The 27,227-nt window shown below is 38.6% G+C and overlaps 1 protein-coding gene across 1 annotated transcript; it reads right to left on the minus strand.

Annotated features, from left to right (window-relative positions):
- Positions 1-27,227, minus strand: MOGAT1 (monoacylglycerol O-acyltransferase 1). The gene is made up of 6 exons (XM_033112543.1): positions 26,966-27,227; positions 14,728-14,906; positions 14,169-14,373; positions 9,405-9,579; positions 8,661-8,860; positions 1-312 (listed from the first exon to the last, which is right to left on the minus strand). Exons 1-6 carry the CDS (start codon positions 27,057-27,059, stop codon positions 158-160), a joined length of 1,008 nt encoding a protein of 335 aa, XP_032968434.1. The 5' UTR covers positions 27,060-27,227; the 3' UTR covers positions 1-157.

Genomic DNA, 27,227 nt, shown 5'->3' on the forward strand with positions numbered 1-27,227 from the left:
TATTTACCACAAATATACATCCACGTGTCACTATAAATAATACTTTTCAGTTGCAAGTTTGATTCCATAGTCAAAGAAAAAAAATAAACTTGTTTAAAATATTTATTCTCTCAACAGGATATTCTCTCCTCCTCCTGTATGCCTTGGAAGGGTGTAGTTATTTAAAAATGAGAGTTTCGGTCTCTGGAATACCATACTTCCCTTTGTGCTCCTCAAATAATTTCTTTAGCTCATCCATATAAGTCTGATGCAGCTCCTCAATCTGCTCTGAGGTTGGGTTCAGAGTCTGACGAACAGGAATTGGGTGGCCAACTGCAAATACAGAGAAGACATCACATGTCAGAAACTCAAGCCACCCCACCACAGACCACTGCCTCTAATAGACAGCCCTGGAAAGATCTGCCAGTCAGAATCCATCCGGCCTGCTCGCTCCAATCCCTTTTCCATTTTACTGGCTGCCTACACTGGTCACACCATTCCATTTGATAACAAATAAATAACTTTCTCTCTCAGCAGACACTGGATTGTCAGTACCCTGGTGGTTTTGACTTTGAGTCAAATGAACTACTGTGCTAACTGCAGCTGGGAGGTAAGAGGACACAGCTGTGTGTGCGCGTCACCAGCGTTCTTCCTCGGGTTGAGCTGACAGCCAGACCACAGTACCCATTACGGCTGGCTGTGAAATCTTGAATCATGAGGCACCAGCGCTCTACTCTCTTTTCAATGTCATCCTAAAAAAGTAAAAGAATATCTTCATAGCTAAATGACTGTAATAGAAAGCATACAAAACCACAAGGACTCCACTGTCTGTAACAGTGGAAAATGAAAACCAACCGAAAGTCTCAATAGAAATATTATTAAGTAAACCACAGAACATCCATTCAACGGAATCCTAGGCAGCAATTTTTTTAATGAAATAATATTTTTCTAACTATGTATGGTGATGATTGTTAACTAGATTTATTATCATTTTGCAATAGATGCAAATATCAAATCATGATGTTGTGCACCTGAAACTAATAATGTTATGTGTCAATTATACTTCAGTTTTAAAAAATGAAATCATATGTGTGTGTGCACATACGCAGATGTCTAAAATGTATTAAATGGGAAAAACGTAAAATAATATAGCATGATCCCATTTATGAAAAAACATTTATATTTCTAGGTGGATTGTAAGCTTTTAGCATGTTGAAAAAGTCGGGAAAGACTGATAACTGTTACCTCGAGGGAGAGAGGAGAGATTGGGGAACTTTCAGTTTATTTGCATTGTGTGAATTTTATACAATGAATATACATTTGTGTTTTACTCATATAATTAAAAATCGATCAATTAATTTTTAAAAACATGGCAAATTCTATATGTATTTTAAAAGGCATTTATATAATAAATAACGTTCATCTACTTGTCTCAGATGTTTAGAGACTACAGATAGATAGGTACACATGACTTTGACGCCAGCTCTCCTGAGTCTTCTCTGCTATTCAACGCGCCCTCTGCTGGTCGAATGCTGCTACTGGTGCCAAGAGTTTAAAATACACAGGATGTTCACCGACCAGCTGGGCAGCAAACTGATTCTTACTACCTTTGATTAGCTTGGGCATGAGACCGAACGGGGCTATGGGTCACAGAATTTCCTGTGCTCCATCCGAGGCTCGAATCCATGTCAATAACAGAAGGTGGTTAGTTAAGGAAAGACCAAGGAGATAAAATGTGTGTGTGTGTGTGTGTGTGTGTGTGTATCTGAATATACATCCTAACTGCAACACTAATGTTGTTAAATTGCTAAGTTTTTAACCACATGTAGACTCAAAAAGCTCATATATACCCTGTTTCCCCGAAAATAAGACCTAGCCAGACAATCAGCTCTGAGGCGTCTTTTGGAGCAAAAATTAATATAAGACCCGGTCTTATAGTATTATAATATTATTATATAATATAATAATTATATACTTATATAATATGATATAAGATCCGGCCTTATAGTAAACTAAGATTGGGTCTTATATTAATGTTTGCTCCAAAAGACGCCTTAGAGCTGATTGTCTGACTAGGTCTTATTTTCGGAGAAACACAGTGGTTCTTGGATAGCTTAGATGTCTAATTGATATATGGCACACATCAGTCCTTTGTAATTCAACATAAATAACTACAAACATAACCATGTTGCTGTCAGTTGTGGTTGGAAATGTGGACCAGGAAAGGTTAATGTGGGGGTGGGGTAGAACTGGGAGCTGGTGTTGCATAAACACCAGGTCTAGTGCTAGCTCACCAGCAAGTATATTGAGCTAGTAAGTAACTTCCTCCCTGGCCTTAAGTTTTATATGTATAGGATAAAAGAGTAGAATTGGAATGTTGAAGCTTTCTTCCAGCTCTGAACTTTATTGTTGTTTGAGGGAAAATCTCAGAAATTTACATGCAAATTGAAAAACCTGCTTGCCAATCTGCTAACAAATTTGTGGTTTTATAGAAAAAGCTTGTTTTCTTTGAAATGATCCCAAGGAGAGAGGTCAAGTACAACTATTGGGGTGGGAATTGGGACTTACAAAGAGACACAGTGGTTAGTCTAAGATGATGAAATGTGTTGTTCCCAGCTTACTTTAATTGGGACTTGTGAATTCTGAATTATTAGTTGAATCTTTCTTTCTATGAGCTATCCTATAGTTAACATCAGTTCTGTCCTTCTCTTATTAATGGTTTTATTATATTTCAGATAGTTCTTCCAGCAAGCTGAGACAGGCCCATACGTGTTGAATTTATCACCATAAGACTTTTCCCTTTAAGTGTGAAACATAGTCATACTTGCCTTTCTCTTAGTTAAGTGCAGAGAAAGTGAGATGCTGAAAGACCCTAAACTACACACACACAAAACACCCAGAGGAAATTATGATTTAAACCCAGTACTCCTGCCACTCATTTAAACACTGAAATTGGATTAGAGAGTAAGAAACATTTCTCAATTGCTTTTTAGAGCTAAAGACAGAGGTAACAGACAAAAATGTGCAAATCCGAGAAGGATCTCCTGAGCCCCACAAGACCAGAATTATCTTTTCCCACAAAAAGGAGAGTTTTTTTACTACTGAGGAGAAGAAAAAAACACCTTTTCAACACAAGACTAAGTTAGCCGCAAACTGCTGCGTAATTCTCGTTCTACCACAGAAAGGAGAAAAACAGCTGCATCAGGCTGCTGTTGGAAAGACAACTCCTTGCTTTGGGAAAATCAGCAAACATCTACCGTGGCATTGGGAATCATTGCTTCTGTTTATGTGTCAGTGGTTTTTATAACTGACATGCTCGCTTATTCCATTTTCCAATTCCATCCAACAATTCAAGGTTAGTTATGCATTTATTGCCCTCACGGAGCACCCCTGCTCAAATTTCGATGGTGCTGTGTTGTATTTTTTAAAGATAAGGAATGAGCAGCTTCACGAGCCATGGTGTACACAGTTAGAGAAAAATTGGTACTGGGCATTATTTCCTTCTCATTGAGACAAAGCATAGATATTTCACAGTAAGAAATCTTTGTTCTACTTTTCTATAATTATGAAAATTCCACAGAGTTTATCTCTCTAATCTCACACAGGAATTATCTTTCTCTAGATGCTACATAGCTTTACAGTAGAGAAATAATAGGCAGAGAGCTGCACGGCAAAAGTGGGGCTGTGAAGACTCCAAACATGGGTGCCAAATGAAACCTGGGTTCAGAACTGGGTTCCACCTCTGGCTTATTGTGGAGGTTCAAAAGATGCCCAATGTAAGTGTGTGTGTGTGTGTGTGTGACACTCATACTGGCACCATACTAATCCCCCTAACATTATTATTTCCTTTAATCCCAGCCTTCAATTAAAATTTAAAATTTCCTTTTTCTCTCCATTTCAGAGAATGCCTTAGCCTGCTTTTTTCCCCATCAGGATATACTAAAGACTTGAAACATAATGGAATACTTTTGTCCTCATGTGGTTTCAAACCAGTTGTATTTAAATAAAGTAAAATCCCTTCCCTATCTTTTTTATTTTTAAAACCTATAGAAAAAATAATGCAATAGGCATCTGCATTCCTTTCCTGCAGACTCACCCATTTTGAAACTTTTGCACACACGTGTATTTATTATTGTTTTTATTTTTGTAGAACCATTGGAAAGTTGTAGACACCAATGATTCGATCATGTTAATCGTCCCTAAATATCTCAGCATGCATACCTAAGAATAAAAAACACTGTCCTATATTACAACACCATTTTCACATCCAAAGAATTTAACCTGCACACAATCTTATTTTGTGCTTAATCTACATTCAAACATGATCAATTGTCTCAATAATACCCTTTATAGTTGTTTCCCCCCAGTCCACCACAGCTGCTTTGTCTCTTTAAATATTCACTTTCTCCTTTTAGTCTTTCACATCATTGATATTTCTGAAGAGTCCAGACCATTTGTTTTGTACGATGTCCCACAATCTGGATTTGTCTGATTATTTCCTCCTGATTTGATTCAGATTAACATTTTGGCAGGAATACTTACACAGGGAAACTGAAACACATTTGATAGCGCTCAACAATCTGGTCTGGGAACTTCTACTCGGTATACCAATTCTCACTCCCCTAGCACCTGGATGTACAGAGTGCTTCCCCAGTCTGATGCCATCTAACCCCCAGTGACCTTGAAAGATGACAGGACAATGATAAGCATCTCCTCTTCTGGGCATCTCTGACGCTCAGAGAAGATGAATGGTACATTCTAAGTCACTCCGAGTCAGACCTCAAACCCATACCACTTCCTCCTGTACATTTTGGCTGAAGCGTAATAAACACCTTCTGAATGTCGGTGTTAACTTGTGTGTGGCTGATGCCTGAGTGTTAGCCGCAGCCACCACAGTGCACCTGTAGGTGGAAAGAACCAACCTCTTAGTGGCACTGTTTGTATTTTTTCATGTTGCCATAAGACTAAAAATGCGATGAACACTTCTATGACATCCATAATTAGAAGAGAGGTTTGGGAGTTAACAGGAAGTCAGTGGCAATCTCAAGGCTAAAAAAGGTGGGATTGGAGCACTTTCTGTGCCACATGTAAACAGCTGGTAAGCCTGTCCGGGTATCCATAATTCTGGGACTAACACTGGGACTTTATGGTAAATGGCAACTATTAACATGGAAGGAATGCTAGAGTTAGAAAATCACCAGTTTGCAGCCATGACTGTGATAATTAATGCTGATAAGAATTATCAATGGCTATTAAAACCATCAAGTAAAGTTTGATGAAGAACAGGATAATGACACAGTCTCTAAGTAACATCACCCCCAGGTTACTTCTTAATGAAGAAGAAAAAAAATCTTTATAAGTATAAAGATTTATATCGCTAAGTCTATAAATGTATCTTTACAGTAGAGAACGCTGGCAAACACCTTCCCCAAGTGATCAAAGAGAACATCACCAACAATGAGACAAAGTGACATCAAGTGCCTCTTGATGCGATATACTGAGAAGGACACAATACCATTTCTGTGGCATTCTGCCAGATACGCATAACCGGAATATAATCCTGATGAAACATACCAACCCTCGGCGGGGAACGTTCTGCAGAACAATTGACCTGCATACTTCAAAACTGCTCATGTTTCTCATAAAGACAAAGAAAAGTTGAAAAACTATTCCAGCTTAACGTAGGCAAAAGAGAAGTGAAAATTAAATGCAATGTATGATCCTGCTTACAGAAAAAAATACCACTCCCTCTCCAAAAAAAAAAGGAAATTATTGTGGCAACTGGTGAAATTTGAATATAGACTACACACTAATTAATCACACTTTATCAATGTTAAATTTCCTGAATTGTACTGACATTATGAAGGAGATTCATCTTGTTCTTACGAAATATATGTAAATGTAATTGGGAGCAAATGGTCGTGATGTCTGCACAATTCAGACAGCTCAGTAACAACAGCAGAAAGTATACTTATTATACCACTAGAGAGAGGAAAACTTTAGCAAAAGGTTAACAACTGGTGAATCTAGGAGAAAGGCACACAGGACTTCATTTTACTACCCACGAAACCTTTCTGAACATTTGAAATTTTTCAACACAAAATTTTAAAAATCAAAAACAATGTATGCAGGAAATTTCCTCTTTTAAATAACAAGATTCCCTTGGATCTTACTTTCTTGTCGAAATATGCACCGTCCCATCCTCCGACCTGTACTGGCTCTACACTACTTTAATGTAATATTAGTTCCCTTTAAAATTTTTAGTGTGTATTTATTTGTTAGATATCTGAAGACTTAAGAATTACATCAGAGAGGGCTAACAAAAGACTAATTTGTCTAATTTGTTTTTTCCTCAATGTGTCTTGAACTCCCATTCTGTGGGCACTGGGAACATAGCAGAAAACAAACAAGGCCCAATTCCTGTGCTCCTGGAGCCCTGTGATGCAACAGCGGTGGCACTTTGAATTTAGTGAGAACACATTTTTAAGGGGGAGTAATTAATAGAACATTATTGCTAATAGAACATTAACAAAACCCTTACAGTGATTCTCACCAGTTTTAGAGACTCACTAACACCGAAATGAACACTCTGGTTGAGGTCATTAAGGAAGTGGGGTCTGAAAGATGTGAAGAGAAACTATTTATAGTATGAAGAATCAGGGCACCTCTGGACACCCATGAGTGAGAGAATTATAGATGAAATGATGGTTTAGGATGAACTTAACTAATATTTACCGAGTTTGTTTAGTGTGAGGTAGAACTTATTTAAGTCAATAAACTCTTAACTAAGTAGAAAGAGAAGCCGCGGGGCCAAAAAATAACGTGCTGCTCTGAATGCTGCCTGAGTCTTACCTGGGGTGCCAGGGAGTCAGCAAAGAAACAACTCTGGGTTAGAAGTGCATTGATTTAAAATAGAAATGGACATAGTAACGCAGATCACTGTTTCAATATCATACTGTGTTTTATCCTCTGTTGCATTTGATTGATACATAGCTTTGTTTTGTTTATGGAATTTAAAACGTCTTATCCTCAACTGGTGTTATTTCAAGTCAATAAACAGTCTTTACATACACGTCGTCTGCGAGTCTGCTTCGCACAAATGAGGCTGCTTGCGATCATCTGACTCCCATTGAACCACCACAAGTTCTCAGCAGCTGAATCCTTGAAACATTCAAATCCTTGAACATTTCATTTATGTTCTTAGCTTGGGTTTCAAAAGACTTTAAGCAATAGTGGATACTGAGACGCTAGAGACTAGAAATGGCATTCCTTATGTAATCGTTTGTAGCGTGAGTAGAAAGATGGAGCGGAGCAAGTTTTCGTTTTCCTGAATCTTTAACAGAAGCATGTTCTACAAGCATGAGTCAAAGCCAGACCTGTAGATTTCTAGTCTTCACAACAAATTCACATTCAGTGATTTCCACATGACCCTTGACCAATTAATTACTTGTCAGTAGAAATGTAACCAGGCTGTATCAAATGACAAACCACTTTACTTTAAAAAAATATGTTTAACCCAACCAGGTGATAACTGTACTCATTTAACCCTCCAAAATATACTTGTTTCCAACATCTACAACTTATTTCATGGTGCATATGAGTTACACTTAATTAACCATTTAGTTCCTAAAATCATTCTCACAATTTTCCTTATATCCCCCAAAATACCAATTATAGTACTTTGCACATAAGAAATCAAAAATGACTAATTAATAATATGCCTCCAAAAGTAAGCAGCTTACCCTAAAAAACACAACAGCAAACTTAAATTTATCTCAGTTATTTCCGTTACACCAACTAATCAACAGTCTAACACTCCATTTGAGTTAAACATAGTGTTTTAAAACAATGTCATGTGACTATATGTGAAAAGCAAAGCTCTTACATAAACAGTAGCAAAATCCCAGTCTAATGAAACAGATCTAAAAACCAAAACCCAAACTGAGTTTCATTTAATGGGCGAGCCATGGTGAAATTATTACTTCCGTTTTCATAGGAAGTATGTAATTTTGGTTAATTCTCCTATCAGCACCTGACGCATCACTTTCTCAGTTCAATTCTCTCGTTCTTTTTCAATTTGAGGAGCTAATTACTTTCCTCCTCAGTCCTTCTATCAACGTGATCTGTCTTCCTCCTCCCCCATTTGCTCTCCCACAAATATGCAACTTTAAAAAAATAAAGTCAGGGTATAGTACATACAGGATTAATATATAGGATATATTAATATAGCTAGTTGGAAAAAAATGTTTTTGCTATAGAAACTGATGCCTATGAGAATTGAACATGATGAAGACATCTATTACACAGAAATTTGCATAGATTAATAGACTCTGATTGAACTTGTTCATCACAGAATTGCTGTGTTATAATCTGCTGGTCCAGAAAAAATAGATTCACCCTAGAGGATCAGAAACTTTATTTCTAAAACTGGATTCTACCCATAGTTCAATAGTAGTATTCTTGAACGTAATCAATTCCCATTCCAATGGAAAACACAGTCATTTCATAAATAAAAGGTCAACTGGAAATGAAGCTCATATAACATCTACAGGATTCTTATTTTTGGAAGTTCTTACTCAAAGCCACTTGCACTAGCACCTCAGTCAAGAACAATAAACATTGCTCAAAGTAAGATAAACGTTTCCTCATTGTAACAAGCATTTAGTCTTCAGTATACATACCAACAGTGTGAATAGGTTTCCTATAGGGCATCAGGCCAAAACTGTATTGAAAGATTCCTCTGGCATGGAACAGTGGCAAAGCAAACCCCATGACCTTCTGTAGTTTATCCTGCACGGTACGAAGCCACGAACCTTCCGGGTTGCTTACTTGTTTAAATAGTTCATTTTCACCAAAAGAAAACACAGGGACCAAATGGGCACTGCAAAACACAAAGGGGCAGAATGAGAATTTTCAGTGAAAAGGATGCACATATTTTATTCTGCCTAGCTGACTTTTGTAACAAATTTCTAACAATTCTTTGATGTCCCCAAGCCTCCCTCATCCGGCTAACTTCTTGTTCCACACATAGAAACTGACTTGTACTTGAAATTCTTTGGGGAGGGACTTCAGCAATCTAGCAATTTGTGGAATTTTATGCTACAGATAATCGAGGTTCCACGGAGCTTCTTGTTCATCTCTAGTTTTGGCCATGGTTCCTTTGCTCCCTTGGCTGAAAATTTTGTATGTTTTTTGTTTGCTTTGCTTTTAAAGACAAGTGTCGTGGCTGGATGCTGTGGCATTGAGCTACCTTAACGGGAAGGTCAGATTCCATTCTCCGTGAATATCCACACCTGCTTTTACGGTAAGGTCAGTTAAGAGGGGGTCTGTCTTTAAGGGCCAGAAAAATTACTTTGCTTCTTTGTGTTCATTTAATAATGTCTTAACTTCCTTGACCCAGGCACCCAAAATGAAAAGCCACTTACCCATGGGTCAAAGCAATTTTCACAAATCCTTTCCGCTGGCGGATGAACAGAGTGAATTTTCCAGGATGGGCATCTAATGATTCCTCTGCACCCCCAAGCACAATGATTGAAATGTTTCCACCTCCCTCCTTGCTCAGCACGTGGCACAAACTTTTCTTGGAAACGGAGACTGGCCCTTAGTGAACAAAACCAAAGGTGTAACTATACATCCTTTTTTAAAAAATGAAAACACTTGTATCATAATAATATTCCATGGCATCAGTGAACACCTAACAAAATGTCCTACACTGCTTACATTTGGAGCACTTTGCAGGTTTATAATTCTTTTCACAGCCAAATGTTTAGCAATATATTCCATGAATATGATCTAACATTTTGGCAGGTGATAGGTTAGGCCTTTAAAATGTCATCAGGTTTTCATTAGATCTGCCACTTGTTTGGGTGGCTTCTACACTGTTCAATTGTACAGACTCCATTCATATTGCCTTCTAAGTAAAAGACGCCCCCTGGAGTTGTTCAGTGCACAACCTTCATAGCTGTACGTGACAGTCTTGGTTATTGTCCTAGTAGATCTTTGCTTAGAAGTGAAAAGAATATCCTCTAAGAGGTTGCAGTGGGTCTTCTGAACACACAATGTTTTCAGATGTTCTATATGGATTCTTGTTTTCCAAACTCGGATTTAGAATGCAAACAGTTTCCAAAAAATCAGACATTTGACAAATAACTTTAATCACTTGCTAGATCGCTACATGGTTCCAAAATGTCTAGTATGACTTTGATAAACTGTTTAAGAAAGTTACATCATTGTTCAGTCTTTGTATCAGGCTTTCTCATGTAAAAATAACTTCAAAGATTCCTTTTCAGATTTTAAATGTACTATGTACTCTTGGAAGAAAATACTCTAAACTCTTGGAGGAAAAGATAAAGATGAAAACACAAACCATTCATCATCCATATTTCAGAAATAATTGCTTTTTAATGTCTTATTGTTTCCTTCCATTCTTGGTCTTATCCATTTATTATTATTATTATTATTATTATTATTATTTAGTTATAAAAGAATGTGTTAGGCTTTATAAAGACAGTGAACTTCATCTCTGGAAGGAGATTATATTCTCATTTTACTGTGGATTCCTATTACTGGGGGAATGGAAAATTATCATAGCGTTCTGAATGACCAACTACTCTTTTAGGAGGCAGGGGTGGTGGGTTAGAGGGTAGAGAATCTGAGCTCAGATGGGTTTGAACTTTCATTGAGTTCAAAGTGTGGCCGTTTTTCTCTGCATGTCCTGAGTGAGAGCTGGAAGGATTACTTCCACTGGAAAGAGGACCTCTTGGATTTCCAGACACCTGGCTCTCCTAGTTTGCCCCTGGCATTTCTCAGTTTGCTCTTTAGGCTCCCTTCCTGCAGGCCATCCTAAAATGCTGCTATTTTTAGGGCTCTACTAGAGACTGCATGTCTGTGTCCCCCCAAATTTCATATGCTGAAATCTTAACCCCCCCAGTAGGGTGGTTAGGAGCTGGGGCCTTTGGGAGTTAATTAGGTCAGAAGAGTAGAGTCCCCATGATAGAATTACTATTCTTAAAAGAAGAGGAAGAGAGCTATCACACATGCTCTCTCTCCCTCTTTCCACCACGTGAGAATACAACGAGAAGATAGCTGTCTGCCAGCCAGGAAGCAAGCCCTCACTAGAGTGTCTTTATCTTGGACTTTGCAGCCTCCAGAACTACGAACACTGTTTAAGCCTCCGAGTCTGTGGAATTCCCTTACAGCAGCCCAAACTGACAAAGCCAGGCTCCTTGACCGTCTCTCTTGTCTTCTCATCTTATTTACACACATGGATTCTCCTACCACTTATGTATGCTGAGTTCTCCCAAATCTATCTCCTGGAAGAGCTTCCTCCTGAAGCTCCAAGTCCATACTTCCAATAGCTCTATGGACATCTCTTCCTCGACAGCTCAGAGATACCTCAAACTTCATGTTTCCAAACCCAATGAATTAAATTCTTCCTCAAAGTTCTCCCCTTCCAGTGTCACCTATCAAGGAGAATGACACCATCCTCTATCCAGTCATTCAAATCAGAACCCGAGTTCCATATATAGTCCCCTTTTCTCAGCCACCAGGTTGACTCATCATTGATTCATTCAAAAGCATTCACTGCGCACCTGTTATAGGTGAGACTCTCTGCTAAATGCTGAGGATTACAATTTACAGTTGCTGCCTTCATGAGGCTGAATCAATCACTAAGTCTTGTTGAATCTGTTTATAAACTATGTTGTGTATCAATCCCCTCTTCTGTATGTCTCTGTGCTCGTTGAGCCCTTATCACTTCTCCCTTGGTCACTGCAATAGGCCCCTTCCACCATCACCGTCTCCAAGCTTACCTCCCTTCAACTTATCGCCAAGCTGCTGCCTGAATGATCCTTCTAACCTGATGCAAAATCCAATCAGGTTCCTCTATTGCTCAAAATCCCTCACAAATTCCCGTGGTTTGCCTACCAGATAAAATCTAAAGTCCTCCGCGTGGTCTATAAGGCTGTTGTGATCTGATCTCCACTACCTGCCCAGACTAAATGAAGAGAAAGAAGGGGACATGAGCCCTGGAAACACAGAGTGTGCTCTGGCTGACACCTGCTGAGTACAGATTCACCAAAATGAGCCAAGAGGAATGGTTTGGAGGTGGGACTTATAAGGCTTCAGAGCCACAGAAATCTCGAGTAAGAAGAGCGAAACAGATACCTGGTAGCAAGGGCCCTCTAAAACCCTACTGATTCCTTACTCGATGAGGTCTGGGGCACATATCTGTCTGTCTTTCACACTTAGCGTGGCAGCCCCTGAGGCAGACAAAGGCTAGGAGGGCAGCCTCAGACCAGGAACTGTCCTAGGAAGCAGGTTCGGGGAGAGATTGAGAGCTCAACTTAGAGACAAGGAAAGTCTACACCTCCCTTGACTGTAAGTTTGGATGTTTTTCATTTAGTCTTTAGGACATCTTAGGTCATAGCAAAGGAAATGAGCTCCTGATGTCATAAGCCAGTGAGAGCAGACAGGTTTCACCTCAAATGCCAACTCTTGTAAATGGCAGTGGCTGTCGGAGCACTATATGGAAAAGGACTCAAGGGTGATTACCTGTATCTGACATGGCCATGGGGAGGGTGTACCTACGTCTCTTGTGCCATGAATTTGCAACACCTGCTCTCCATTACACTACCCAAAACTCACCTATGGCTATACTTTAAATCAGCAAACTATATACTGTAAATATGTTTCTGTGCTTTTTTTGAATTTTGAAACACATTTTTTAAGTTTCCCTTTAATTTTCTTCCTTTTATAAAACTCGAATCCAATGTCTGCAAAACAAGGATGAGAAGGAATATTTTTCCTCTACAGTAGTGTGGGGGTTTTAGTGCACTACCTAGAGGCCAGACTCAGAGGCAGCCTGGACTGGACCTAGAGCCCAGGGCTACAGAGGAGAAGGTCTGTAAACAGAACCTAACAACCCAGACCAGAACCTAAAATCCTGGTCTTTTAGTGCTCAGTGATTTCCTACCAGGTGTTAATGACAACAGAGACTTCGGAAATTAATAGGAAATAATGAAGACCTGGAAGCCCATGGAAAATTCTGTCTCTGAATATGCTATTTATTGATCCTGAAATCGGAAATTTTCAAAAAGAGACTACAGACTTTCCTTGATATCCAAGAAATGCAAAGACAATAATAATTAACCCACACAGTAACACTAAACATAAAGCACTTTCTCTGTAAATTAGGTACTATAGCTCAGGGTTAGTCAATAAGTTGGTCAAGTTGGAAAACCAAACAAACTGAGTGAGCCTTTTACTTTGAAGGGAGAGCTATTAACCACAAGCTTAGCTTCTGTACACATTCAAACATTATCTCTACAGCATTTCAGCTGAATTTTATTCTCAGAATTATGGTTTCACTAACCAAAACGTCTTCCACTAATTCAGAGTAGCAAAGTAGAATGGACTTTTTTATTTCTAAGCCAAGTTATATTTAGTCTGGGGGAAAAAAGATAGCAGATTGAGTACATTTAGTTTATATACTACCATTACTTCAAGACACTTCAGAGGCTATTTTTCATCTCTCATAAAAGCATACAAAGTGACTTTCCAAAGGTGCAATTTATCACTTATTTGATCCATGATTCTGTCTGCCACATCTGGATACACAAAATACATTCACAAATTTATTCTTTCATTAAGGAGGGAGAAAAGAAGAAAAAAGGAAAAAAGAAAAAAATTCATTTAGTCATCACAAGTTATCTGTAAGGGTTATTATTCCCATTTTAGAGATGAAGAAGTTCTGAAAATTTCCGTAACTCACATTCACAAAGATTTTTTTTAGGGGGTGCTTTATGATTTACATATTTATCTCTGCCTTTTATTCTCTTACAGAGATTAAATGGAATTATATTAAAAACATAATTAATCCAAAGGAACACATTAAAAGAATTATGCGAAAATATTTACTGTTTCATTAAATTGACATCGATGGAATATTCTTATATTCCAGGCACTATGCTAAATACTTGACTGGAACAGAAAATAAAAGGCATAGTCTGTGTCTTCCTGGCACTTACAGTGCAGTGGGGGAGGCAAGAAACATCCAAATAGCACATAAAGTGCCAGACCGTAATAAAGACACTAAGAAAACTATAAACCTGACTGGGTTTAGGGGGGAACCTTCTGTGTGGTTCTGCCACCCTAGAACATTGCAGAAGCAGCGATCTGCCTTCACTTACCACTGCTCATCAGATATTCTCGGAAGAGAGGACACCGGAACCAAATTGGGAGCACATGCAGATACGCAGTAAAGCCAGGATACAGCTTCGTGAAGTCCGAATAATTTGTACAAAAATTTCCAAAGGCTCCAGCCACGAGCACTCCATGCGGGTGAAACCCAAATATGTAGTTGTGACTTGGATCCAAATCCAAAGTTTTGATGAGCTACAATGCATTTATATTGAGATTTTTTTTATATAAAAAAAAATGTTCCCTGAATCGTTTCCAATAAGAAATAAAAGGATTTGTGATTAATTCTTATATCAAAAGAAAATGGAAACTAGGACTTGTTTTCTTCCCCTGGGTTAGAGCTGTTCCCCCAATTTTTAACTATTTCCTGAGCCCAGAGCCCCTCACAACAGCCTTCGACACTTTCTCTCAGCTTAGAATCCATTTAGTAAGTTGGGATGAATTCTACGCTTTCTCCCTCTAACGGGGGAAAAGCTGGAAATACAAGTAATGAAAATGTTTCATTCTTTTCCCAGCTCAAAACACACGATATAAAAGAAGTCTACTCACATGAATTGGAAAATAGTCCTTAAAGTACCTCCAAACGGTCCAGCTTCTGACCCAGTTGGATCTCCTACCTCCTTGCTCTGGGGTACGCCAGTCAAAGTAAAGCCACGTCAAATAAGGGATGTAGAGGAACCAGTAGTTGTATATGATCAGTATGAGAAGGATCCCAATGCACACCTCCGCTGTAAGAAAAGGAGAGAGCTCAGGAATCAGGCTGCCTCAGCATCTGCTCCCTGGGCTGTAGAGTCATTGGCCGGTGGAGGGAGGCTTAACACATGCAAAGAGTGGTAAACTGAGCCTCAGTTCAAGTGGGTAATAAAATAAGATAGCAATGAGTCAGGATCGTGTGACATTAATTGGATGCTTCCTATATACCAAGTATTGTCTTGTGCGCTCTGCCAAAATATTTTCATTTACTCCTCAAACAAATAAAAATCATAATCATTATAATCCTCATACAACCAAACCACAGTGGCAATGAAGCAGCCACAGTGCTCCTAATGGCCTTTTCATAGAACAGGAAATGGAGGCTGAGAGGTTAAATGAATCGCCCAAGCCACACAGGATGTAAGTGGTTGATCCACCGAAATTCAAAGTTCACGTCCCTACCCTGCCTCCCTAACGTGAGATATGGGGGGACTGTCACTGACAGGAGGGATGCAGGAGTTCCTGCCACAGGTATTTACCTTGACCGAGCAGCCATTTTTCATGTGCCCACAGAGGGCACGTTCTAGTGACAAACTTCAGAAACTCTCTTGCCCGAGAGAGAAATAGCTTCTGAGGGACTCTACCTCTTAGCTCATCTATCCTTACTTGCAACATGTCACAATGACAGAGCAAAATCCAAATCGTTCGTGCTCCTGATGACATAGCTTCATGATACATGAAGCAAGAACTGACAAAACTTGACCTGGGCAGCAAAGACAAGAACTTAAGCTAAGCTAGACATTTTCTTTTTATGTCTGTGCTATGTATTACACTAAAAGATATTTATAAAAAGAGAAATGCATCGATGAGAGGGGAGGGAGCATAAAGACATAAAGCGTGGCACATAGTAAGTACTCAATAAATGCCAGCTGCTACTGTTACTTTAAGGAGAGCCATTGCCTCTCGGCTTCTCTGATGTGCTGCAATCACTAACCTAGTGCTGACTTCAGTTCCCCAAACTCCTATCCACTCCTTTTCAACTTTGTTAAAAAGAGCTTTGTTCCCATCATGGTATCTGAGTAAGAGCATCTTTATGTATTATTGCTTTATAGAGATAGATGTAGTTTTTTTTTTCCAGAACAAGAACATGTGTACATACAGAGGGTGCCCAAAAAATGTATACACATTTTTAAGAAAGGAAAAGAATTGTATTCAAATGACGCTGATGGTAACCACTTGGAGCACCTCTTGTAATTGCAGAAGTCAAATGTGACTTGTATTCAGCTTTTGTGATCGGTATAGAGTATTACAATTTTAATACCGTGTTTTCCTTTTCTTAAAATGTGCATACCTTTTTTTGGCACCCTCTGTATATATTTTTTCTTGAACTATATAAATCAATACATTTCCCATACAGATTTATCCCAAACACAGACTCGAGCCCCACAGTGGACTGCCTGGCTCTCCCCGGGGTGAGTTACAGGTTAAAAGAATGCACGAAAGGTGAAAGAAGCATTGCCCTGCACCCCTCTGGGGGTTGTTTCATTGCATTCTTGAACTGCCAACAAAGTTTAAATGAGTCCAGAAGCAAGGCCAAAAGAGTGCCCTCTGCCGTCATTCCCACCAGGATCACTCCAGTTTGCTTCACCTACTTCTCGCTTCCCAGATGTGAGTGCTGACAATTTACCACTGATGGTTAATTTTATTTTATTAACATGTGCAAACAAAAAATTACAAGAAACTTAGGCAGGTCTTATTATTCTGTATTCCAAGCTAGATCAGGTGAGCTAAGATGGAGTAGGGAAGAAAGAGAACAGTTATGAAGGAGCGACCATAGCCCACTGGCAACCCTCAAAGTACATATTACTGTCTCCAGTTTGCAGCTGTGGAAACTGAGGCTCAGGCAGTTTGAATGTCCAAAGGATTTGAACCTGGATCTGCCTAATCCCTAAACCCATGCACTCTTTTTTTTGTTTGTTTTTCACAAAACCAAACTATACACAGTTAATGGTAATAACACCATAAATTTATAAATATCTATTACAAGTACATAAGTAGGTTCATAAGCATAAAGATTCAGGTAGAAGAGATGTTCTGATTTTTTCTTTTTTACTATAATGATGGAAAACTAAGTCCAAAACCAAATTTATTTAACTTCAACCACAGAGTGAGTCACGAGCAGATCCAGAAATAAAGTCCCCCAGCTACTAATTCAGTGTTCCACTCACCCAACCACACGTCCTCTAATTGAATATACACTGTATACCTCTTTAACATTCATCACACGTTTTGCATGTCTAATGGTTAAGACACAGACCTGGAATTGGACTCCTTATGTTGGAATCTGCCACCGACTAACTGCCTGACCTGAGGCAAATTCTTTTACTTCTGGAGCCTCAATTCCTTTACCTGTGAAATGGGCTAATATCAGCACTTTTCTCCGAGGACTGTGGAGGCACAAAACATAGAGATGCTACAGTGCCTGGTACACAGCAAGCACTGGACAAAGGGACGCCATTGTCATAATAATTTTGCTTACTATTGTACATTGGGAGCATGCAAAAAGTAGACGCAGACAAAATTTCACCCATATTCCGGTCACCCAATAAAAACAACCACACTTTTATTTTTGAATATTTGGGCTTCTAACAAATTTTCTCTACAAACGCACTCTTGCATAAAGTTTCCCCACATTTTGATTTGCTTCCACAGGACGTTAAGTTAAATATTGGACCATGAAGCGGAAACATCTTGTCCCCTGATACACTTTGATACCTTACTATCTAAAGGAGTTGTTCTAATTTAAACTCCCACTCCACACATTGCATACATTCTTTTATATTTCATATCACAAACAGTACCAAAATAGTTTGTTTAATCCCTTGACCCTAAATTGGATCAAAAGCAGAAAACCCTATAAAAACTAGGTGAATAGATCACCTCTAGTTTCTATTTTTATCTCATTAAGCAATCCAAGGTAACATGATTCTTTTAAATTGGAGGTCAAAGGGACAAGGCAGATACAAAGCCTAGTCCAAATGCAGTTCTCAAGGCTGACGTTGACACCTGCTAAAACTGTCTAGAGTCACAAACCAAGCTGCACTGGCCTGAATTTCTACTGCCTTGACTTGACTTGGGTATATCCTGGGTGAAAGGCCACAGGTCAGCCCCCATCACTAATACTCCCATGGACTCGACTTACTCTGCACCGTTGAGGAAGCTGCCTCCCACCATTTTTCACTGAGGAGAAATTCACATAACATAAATTAACCATTTAAAAGAAATCAATCTGGCAGCATTTAGTATATTCATAACGTTGTGCAACAACCACCTCTACCTCGTTCTGAAATGCTTAGATCATTCCAGAATAAAACCCTGTAGCCATTAAGCAGTTACTCCCTTGTCCCCTCTCGCCTGCCCCTGGCAACCAACTACCTACAGTATTTGTATGGATTTACCTATTCTAAGTACTTCATATACATGGAATGATCCAATATGTGGCCTTTCGTAGACTTTCACTTAACATCAAGTTTTTGAGGTTCATCCATGTTAGCAGGTTATCAGTACTTCATTCCTTGCTATGGATGAATAATATTCCCGAGCATGGATATACCACAATTTATTTATTTATTCACCAGTTGATGCACATTTGGGTTGTTTCCACCTGTTGGCAACTACTTAGTGCTGGTGTGCCCCACCTACTTTAACAGTACTGAAAGTCAGAAACAAATAAGGCTCAGCTAAAGCGTATGCACCATCATTAATTCAGCATCACCTCTAAAAGGACAAAGTGCCGTATGCCTCTTGACCTGATCTAATGGAAAATACACCCCTTCACCTTTGTGGTCTTCTTGCCAAAAATGTTGAACCCGACCTGAATCATGACAACATAACTAGGCAACTCCAGACGGTGTGACATTCTACATGATAATAGGCTGGGACTATTTTGTAAAAAATCAGTTATAAAAGACGAAAAACCAAATAAAATGTGTAGGAACGGTGCTAGCTTAAAAGGAAAATTTGAAGACAATTAGGGAAATATGAATATGAACCATATATTAAATAAAATGATTGTATCACTGATACATTTCTTGGGGATGATAATGGGATTGTGAGTATGTCTTCTGTTCTGGAGACACGTTACAGTATTTAGGGATGAAGTGTCATGATGTCTACAACTTAATTTCTTACTTTCAAATGGTGCAACAGCAACAATAACAAAGAGTGTGTGTGTGTGTGTGTGTGTGTGTGTGTGCGTGCGTGTGTGTGTGTAGATAGAAAGCAAATGTGACAAAATGCTGAGTGGGCGAATTGAAGTAAAAAAGAATCTTTACTAAACTATTCCTTCAATACTTCTATAGGTTTGAAAATTTCCAAAATTAAAAGATAGGAGGGAAAAAAGACGGTGGAAATGTGTGAATCACACACACACACACATAACTAATAATAATGCACAAAAGGTTAAGTACTGCTGCCTGGCTGAGAACCAGTTGGAAGCTCACAGAGAGACCCACATTTGCCAGAAAGTCTTGACTTCCCATCTCGTATATATAGAGGGAATGATTGAGCAATAACCCACTTTCAGCTTCAAAGCTGCCTTCAGGTATTTCTGGTAAAATCATGGATGTAAATTTCTTTTCTTCCCCCCCCCCCCCCATAAACTGAAGAGTTTGGGCAAGGAGCGATGGCCAGGTCTCTAGCTTTTGGGTGGACGGTCATTCAGTGCTTACGTGGACACTTCCCATCTCTGCAGTCTGTTAGCAACGATATTCCTCTTCTGCTTCCACCCTTCCTGACTCCACTGCATTCACCTGGATACTTACCATCAGTGAAATTGTGCTGAACAAGAAAATACAAATTAAAAACCATTATACGATCTCTGATCGGTGACAGATGCTCCATCAATATCAGCAGAACTTGAAAAGAAAATTACTCCTAATAGCACGTTTGGTCTACAGGCATTTCTCCAGTCAAAGACCGGAGTAAATTGATCAATTTCTTTAAGTCATAGGTTTGTCTGTATCGGTTTTTCAAGATTTAAGACACTAAGTTTTATTATGCACAATAATGTTATGGAAAAGTAATTGGCTAGTGAAACAAATAAAATAACACACAGAAAGCCTTTAGAACACTGATGGCATATAGGAAACTCTCAATAAATGTTAGTTATTCGCCCCATTGATGTCTGAGACCTTCAAAAACACCAATTCCATGTGGTTCAACCCAATATATCATTTTATTTGTCCTCCAGTGCATATATTATTTTGATAAAAATAAAAATTTAAAAACAGGAGGAAAGGAATATGCCAAAATATCAACAATGGTTATCTCTGGGTGAGAATATGGATTTTTTCTAGTTTCTTCTGAAAGCTCTTCCACATTTTCCAATTCTACTAATAACTAGCATGAATTATTCTATAATCAAAAAGTTATTTTTAAAAGAAATAAAATGGCTCCACTAACAGGAAAGAAAAAAAACGAAACAAAACTTTGTAGAACAAATCTACTTATGTAAGAGTATTCTCATCTTTAACATGATTTTATTAAATTTCCATGAGCAAACTACATTAGAAAACATTGTGTAAACTATTGAAAGTTTATTTACTCACATTAGTGATCAATATTAAGAAATAATTGAAAATATTTAACGTGTATATATATCCTTCCCACTTGTATCCAAGAAGTTTTCATTTTTCTCCCCATGAAAATCGTTTCTGTGCTTACATTAACTATTTAACATAGTATGGAGAAAGAAAATGGAATTCAGAGGCAAGCAAAATCCTTTAGACCACCACATTCTTTTCATTCTTATTCCTGAGGCATTGTATTTCAAAACACCAATCAGAGCCATCTGCTAAATATAAGAATGTAAGCGTAACATTCTTCTGATTTTTAAAATTCCTGTTTTAAGAGAAACTCTCCCAGAGTTTCTTAAGACCATGCTATAAGACAAAAATCTAAGACCCCTTTGCAGAAATTTGCAGCCCACTATTTCTCATATGTGGGTCTGTCCACACTGCTTTTCAAAAATGTTCCCCTATAGGGAATCACATTTTTCTTGTTTAAAAGCAAATTTATTATTGGACCTACTTCTTTGTCTTAATGGAGGCAAATAAGTTATAACAAGGATCCAATTGAAACCAATCCCATGTTCTTAATATTTAAATGTGTACAGGCTTAATGACAAAATAAGCACAAATACTTTGTATAGCTACAATTAAAAATCATGGAGATAGTCCAGAATAAAAGAGGCACAATTGTGTTTATGGAAGTCCAACAAACTCGTATAATATCACTCAACTGAATGTTAAAATGCGCTCCCTCAAAATTTTCCAGATTAAAGAAGCCGAAAGAGACGTAACGAAACACGATGTGTGAACCCCTTTTTTATAAAGGATATTAGTGGGGTAATTGCTGACATAAATAGGATCTATGTCTAGATTATATCACAGTACTGCATCTCTGTTATTCTTCTGATTTGGTTAATTATACTGTGGTTATGTAAGACGATGTTATTGGTTTTAGGAAATATATACAGAGGGTGCCAAAAAAAATGTATACACATTTTAAGAAAGGAAAAAACTGTATTAAAATTGTAATACTCAATATATACCAATAACAAAAGATGAGTACAAGTTATGTGTATACATTTTTTTTGGCACCCCCGGCATTGATATACATAAAGATAAAGGGAAACCATGTCTGTAACTTACTCTTAAAGAGTTCAAAAAATAAGTGTGTGTGTGTGTGTGTGTGTGTGTGTGTGTGTGTAGACAGACACAGATAAAGGAAATACGGTAAAATCTTAACATTTAGGGAATTTAATGAAGAAATATGGGAATTTTTGTTAATTTTCCAGAATTTTTACTTTCTGTAATTACTATTTCTGAAATTACTTCAAAGTAAAAAGTTAAAAAATGTCAATGGTCCTCCCTGAGACCTACAGAATCAAAACCTCTGGGGAATTTGCATTTTAACAAAAATCCCCAGGTGATTCTTAAATATGCTCTAAAGTTTGAAAACTTCAGACGTAAATAAAATCATACAGTGGAAGACTCAATATTTTTGAGATGTCAGTTCTCTCCAAGTTAATCTATAGACTACTCTCAATCAAAAAGCAATTGCGATGAAAATCCCAGCAGGCTTTTTTGTAGAATTTGATAAGCTGATTCTAAAATGCATATGGAAATGCGAAGAACCTATAATAAATAGTCAAAACAACTCTAAAAAAAAAAAGAACAAAGTCTGAGGGTTAACGCTATCTAATTTCATGAATTATTATAAAGCCACAGTAATCGAAACAGTATGGTACTGGCATCAAGATAGGCAAACAGATCAGCGGAATGGAACAGAGTCCAGAAATAAACCACACATATATGGACAACTGACTTTTGACAAGGGCACAAGGGCAATGCAGTAGAAAAAAGATATCCTATCTTTTAAACAAATGGAACTGGAAATATTGGATCATACATATGCCCAAAAATGAATTGAGAACTTACACCAGAGGCAAAAATTAACCCAAAATTTATCACTGAACTCTATGTAAAACCTAAAACTATAAAACTCGTTGAAAGCATAAAAAAATCTTATGTCCTTGGATTAAGCAAAGATTCTTTAGCTGTAACAGCAAAAACACACAATCCATTAAAAATATGAATAAATTGGTTTCATGAAAATTAAAAACTTCTGTTCTTCAAAAGACACTGTTTAGAGCATGTAATGATAATCCACAGACTGGAAGAAAAACTTACACAAAGCACATACCTGATAGAAGACTTGTATTCAGAAGAACGCAAAACTTTCAAAACTCAATCATAGGAAAATAAGCAAACCAATTAAAATGGGCAAAATATTTAAACAGGTACTTCAACAAAGATGGCAAATATACAGATGGCAAATAAGCACATTGAAAAGATGCTCCACATCATTAGTCATTAGGGAAATGCAAACGAAAGCCACACTGAGAAACCATTACACACCTATTAAAATTGCGAAGATTAAAAAGACTGACTATACCTAGTGATGGCAAAGATATGGAGCAACTGGAACGCTCATACACTGCTGTTAAGAATGTACAGTAATACAACCACTTGGAAAGACAGGTTGGCAGTTCCTTAGAAAGTTAAACCTGCACCTACCATACCATGATCGGCCATTCCACTCCTAGGTTTACCCAAGAATAAAGAAAGCATACATTCATACAAAGACTTGTAGGCAGATTCACAGCAGTATTATTCATAATAGCTACTATCCAAATATTCAACAGATGCATGGACAAATTGCAATATATCCTTTCACCAGAACACCACTTTAAAACAAAAAGGCAATGAATTACAGTGTGCCAAAAAAATGTATACATTTTAAGAAAGGAAAAAACTATATTAAAATTGTAATACTCAATATGTCCCGATAGCAAAAGATGAATACAAGCCATGTGTGCACATTTTTTGGCAACCCCATGTATATAAAATGGAACATTATTCAGCCATAAAAAAGAGAGAAAGAAACCCTGCCATTTGTGACAAAATGGAAGTCATTATGCCAAGTGGAGTAAGACAGACAGAGAAAGACAAATACTGTATGATCTCACTTATACATGGAATCTAAAAAATAAAAATCTAACTCACAGATATAGAGAACAGATTTGTGGTTGCCAGAGGTGGGGGGGGTCGGTGTGGTGGGGTAGAGGTAGGGCAAATGGATGGTGGTCAAAAGGTACAAACTTCCAGTTATAAGATAAATAAGTCCTGGAGATGTGAAGATGCAAAGAGAGTAATTCTTTAAAATTCTCATCACAAGGAAAAAACAAATTGTAACAATGTGTGGTGATGTATGCTAACTAAATTTATTGTCTGGATCATTTTGCAATGTACACATATCAAATCGTTACATTGTATACCTAAAACTAATACAATGTTATAAGACTGGATGACAGGTACTTAAGATTTATCTCAGGGAAACAATGTCTGATTTCATGACTAAGTGAAACATTTTGCTATTTTTTTTTTTTTAACATATCCCAAGGGCTAATAGCTTAAACTCATTTCCTGATGGTGGAAAGAAAAATGCATTCCAAGATTTTGAATTAGAGATCTTAAAATATGTAGTTAATAAACCTCTCCAGTCACCATTAGAAGTAGCTATTACATCAGATTCTTACTTTAAAATAGATAATTAAGCAGAAATAAATAAGTAAGCTTTTATCCTACCTTTCCTGTAAGAATTGAATTGTAGGGCAGTCAAATGGTCCTAGATGATGAAGAAAAATCATTCCTTGTATAAGTGCTAGCTAATATGTGAAGAATTAAAAAGTATAAGAAAACTACTTTTTTTTTTCAGTTTCAAATAAAACAGTTAATTCAGGCAAGAATCATTAATAGACTTAAACCACTAGGTGATTGCATTATGCCCATCACCACCTCTCAGATTACTTCCTACCTGGACCACTGATCACTCTTACACACCAATAATGGGACAACTGAACATTATGTGCATCCTGACAAAACGCAATGTGAAGCACACAGCGGCTTAGGAAGAGGTCGTGCCAAAAACGTCTCATGCAAATCTCATCAAACCTTTATGTCTAACTTCCATTTTAGAAAAAAATACAGAGGATTAGGGAACAAGTTAACACTACAAAGAAGCACTCGACAAATCCTAATTTGAGACTCCTTGCAGGACAGATAACCTGGCTTCTTCAATACTCAATTGACAAGAAACAAATGGGATAGCACTGTTCAGAATTAAAAGACTCATAAAAACTAAATGCAACCTGAGGGTCCTGTTTGGATCCTGTTTTGAATAAATCACCAATAAAAGTGTTTGGGGCATAATCTAAGAAATGTGATTTGTTTAAAAACATGTTTTGCAAAATAAAAGCGAAAACTAATAGGGCAAATTGCCATAAACCAAGGTAATGCACATATGGGAGTTTATACCCTTCTCTCTACTTCTCTGTATGTTTGAACTTTTTCATAATAAAATCTCCAAAATACATGATAATATGAAATAATTTGCTCCTGATAACACACATGTCAAACGCATGCAATAAAAGCATTTAAATGAATTGTCTGCCAAGCTACTATAGTTGGATTCAAAGGAGAAATCATCGGCTGTGTCCAAGTCACTAGTCCACTCCCATTTGACACTTGTGGCTCGACCACTCACTTTGAAGCATGTGACCTTAAGCAATTTATTTCACCTCTGAAGTCTCATTTGTAAAATGAGTGCAGGGGTAGCCCCTATCTCACAGGGTTGTTGTGAGGATTTCATGGGTTAATACAAGTAGGGACATGTAGGGTGGATAGCCTCCCTTCTGGGTGACAGAGTGAAGACAGTCACTCAACAAGTATTTATTTCATAACGTCCATGGGACATGCACGTCCTGGGTGGTCCCTCACTGAGCTTGTAGACAAGGATGGCAATACAAACCTTTCTCAAGTCACCACAGACATACACAAATACAAGCAATGACAAGTGCCATGCAAGAGAAGGACAGTGGGCAATCAGAGATGTGCTGATTGATCAGCAAGGAAGTCAGTGTCCAAGCTCAAGGCAGCGAAGTGGGCAGCACAGCGGTGAAAGGCAGGGACTCTAGTAGGGAGAATACTTGGGTTGGCCCCCAGCTCCTCTCCTTCACCTCCAACTAACTGGGTGACCTTGAACAATCTACTTCACCGTAGTTCCCTCACCTGTACGAGTGCAGGAATGAACAGTCCGTAACTCCTAGGATTGTTGTGAAGATGACACGTTAACAGTGGATGGTGCTTAGCACGGGACCTGGCACACACTAACCCTCAGTAAGTGTGTCTGTTATTATCTCAATGGTCCTTTGGTCCAGAGCAAAACATGGTGTAATGCTATCAAGCCCATCTCAGTTTGGCCTGTAAGAACTAAATGAGATAATGTTTTGAATTTCCTTTTTCAGTAAACCCTAGCTGCACACTAGAGTCACTTGGAGAGTTTGTTTTAAAAAATAATAATTACTTATATATAACTTAAAAATATATATTACACACACACACGCACACACACACAGATGCACAGGATCCATTATGAAACAAAGGAACAAGAAATTCTAGGCATAGAGCCTGGGTGTGTATGTTTCAGAAGCAACTCCAGTGATTCTAACCTGCAGCCAGCATTGGGAACCACTGATCCAGGCAATCAAAATGTAAAACGATTTCAAAAGTGTAAACTTCTCCGGGACAATGAGTTTACTATTACTGTTATTGTTATTTGTTTCAACAGTGTACAACCCATGATCTGATCTCACAGCATGCAAATGATGTTAGCCTTCAGAAGAGTTTAAGTTCTTAATAATCCCTCTCTCCTCTCACACCATCCCATTTCTCCAAAAAGAGCAGACATCCAGACAAAAAAATCTCCTCTGCCTCATCTCTGACTGGCCTTGTAGGTTTCTACGTTTCTACGAGGGCTTAGGGAACCGGCTAGAACACACTCCTGGGGAGAATTATTTACAGATAGAGGCCACCCAACTCAACCCAATGTTTGGAGCAGTTTTCTTTGCAGCCAAGTACTTTCTGCATCCGGAAGATCTTTAACACGGAAAAGCTAACACGGTTATTTGTCATGAGGGTGGGGAGAGGAAGGAATCAGGTGTTTAAAATTCGGGCATTGTTTTTCCATTTATAAATCGACCATTCATAAAACGAGTTGACCAACTTTTGAGGAGCGAAAGTGCAATGTTCTATAGCTCGATTGCGCCGTGGTACATTTGAGTGCAGACATTTGCCAAAGTTCGTCTGGCTGTACATTTATAATCTGCCTTTCGTTGTAGGTAAGGTATATGTCAGTTTAAAAAAAAAAAAATACATAGCACCGGGGAAATGAAGTTGGCAAACAGTCATTCGGTATGAGGTTCACATGGGGAGAGAAACCGAAGAGGAGAGTCCCAACTTAGCTCCAAACGCCCTCTTTGACCTGCCCGCTCTGGCTTACAGGAGAAGAAAGGTTGGAGGATCTCAGCACGTCCTTGGACAAGGACTGTCCGGGAGGGAGGACGCCGAGCCCTGTGCACCGCAGCGTTTTGCCTGGATCTGGCGCGGAAGGGAGCGCGCGGGGTCCTTACCGAGTAGCAGGAAGGACAGGACCCACTGGAACACCGCCGCTGTCTGCAGTCGCCGCGCCAGCGGGATGTTGAGAGGCGCAAACTCGACCTTCATGGCCCCGCCGGAGAGAGGACAGCCCTCGGCCGCCTGGAACCTCGCTGCTCCGCAGCGCCTGCGGGAAATGCACGGCCGGATCCGGGCCCCGCGAGGCGAACCCGCGGAGCAGAGAGGAGAAGGAGGCGGCGGCCCTGGAGCGGGCGGGGGCTGAACTTTGTCTTGGGT

The sequence above is a fragment of the Rhinolophus ferrumequinum genome, chromosome 8, assembly GCF_004115265.2.
Source record: "Rhinolophus ferrumequinum isolate MPI-CBG mRhiFer1 chromosome 8, mRhiFer1_v1.p, whole genome shotgun sequence".
In the NCBI taxonomy this organism is placed as follows: Eukaryota; Metazoa; Chordata; class Mammalia; order Chiroptera; family Rhinolophidae; genus Rhinolophus; species Rhinolophus ferrumequinum.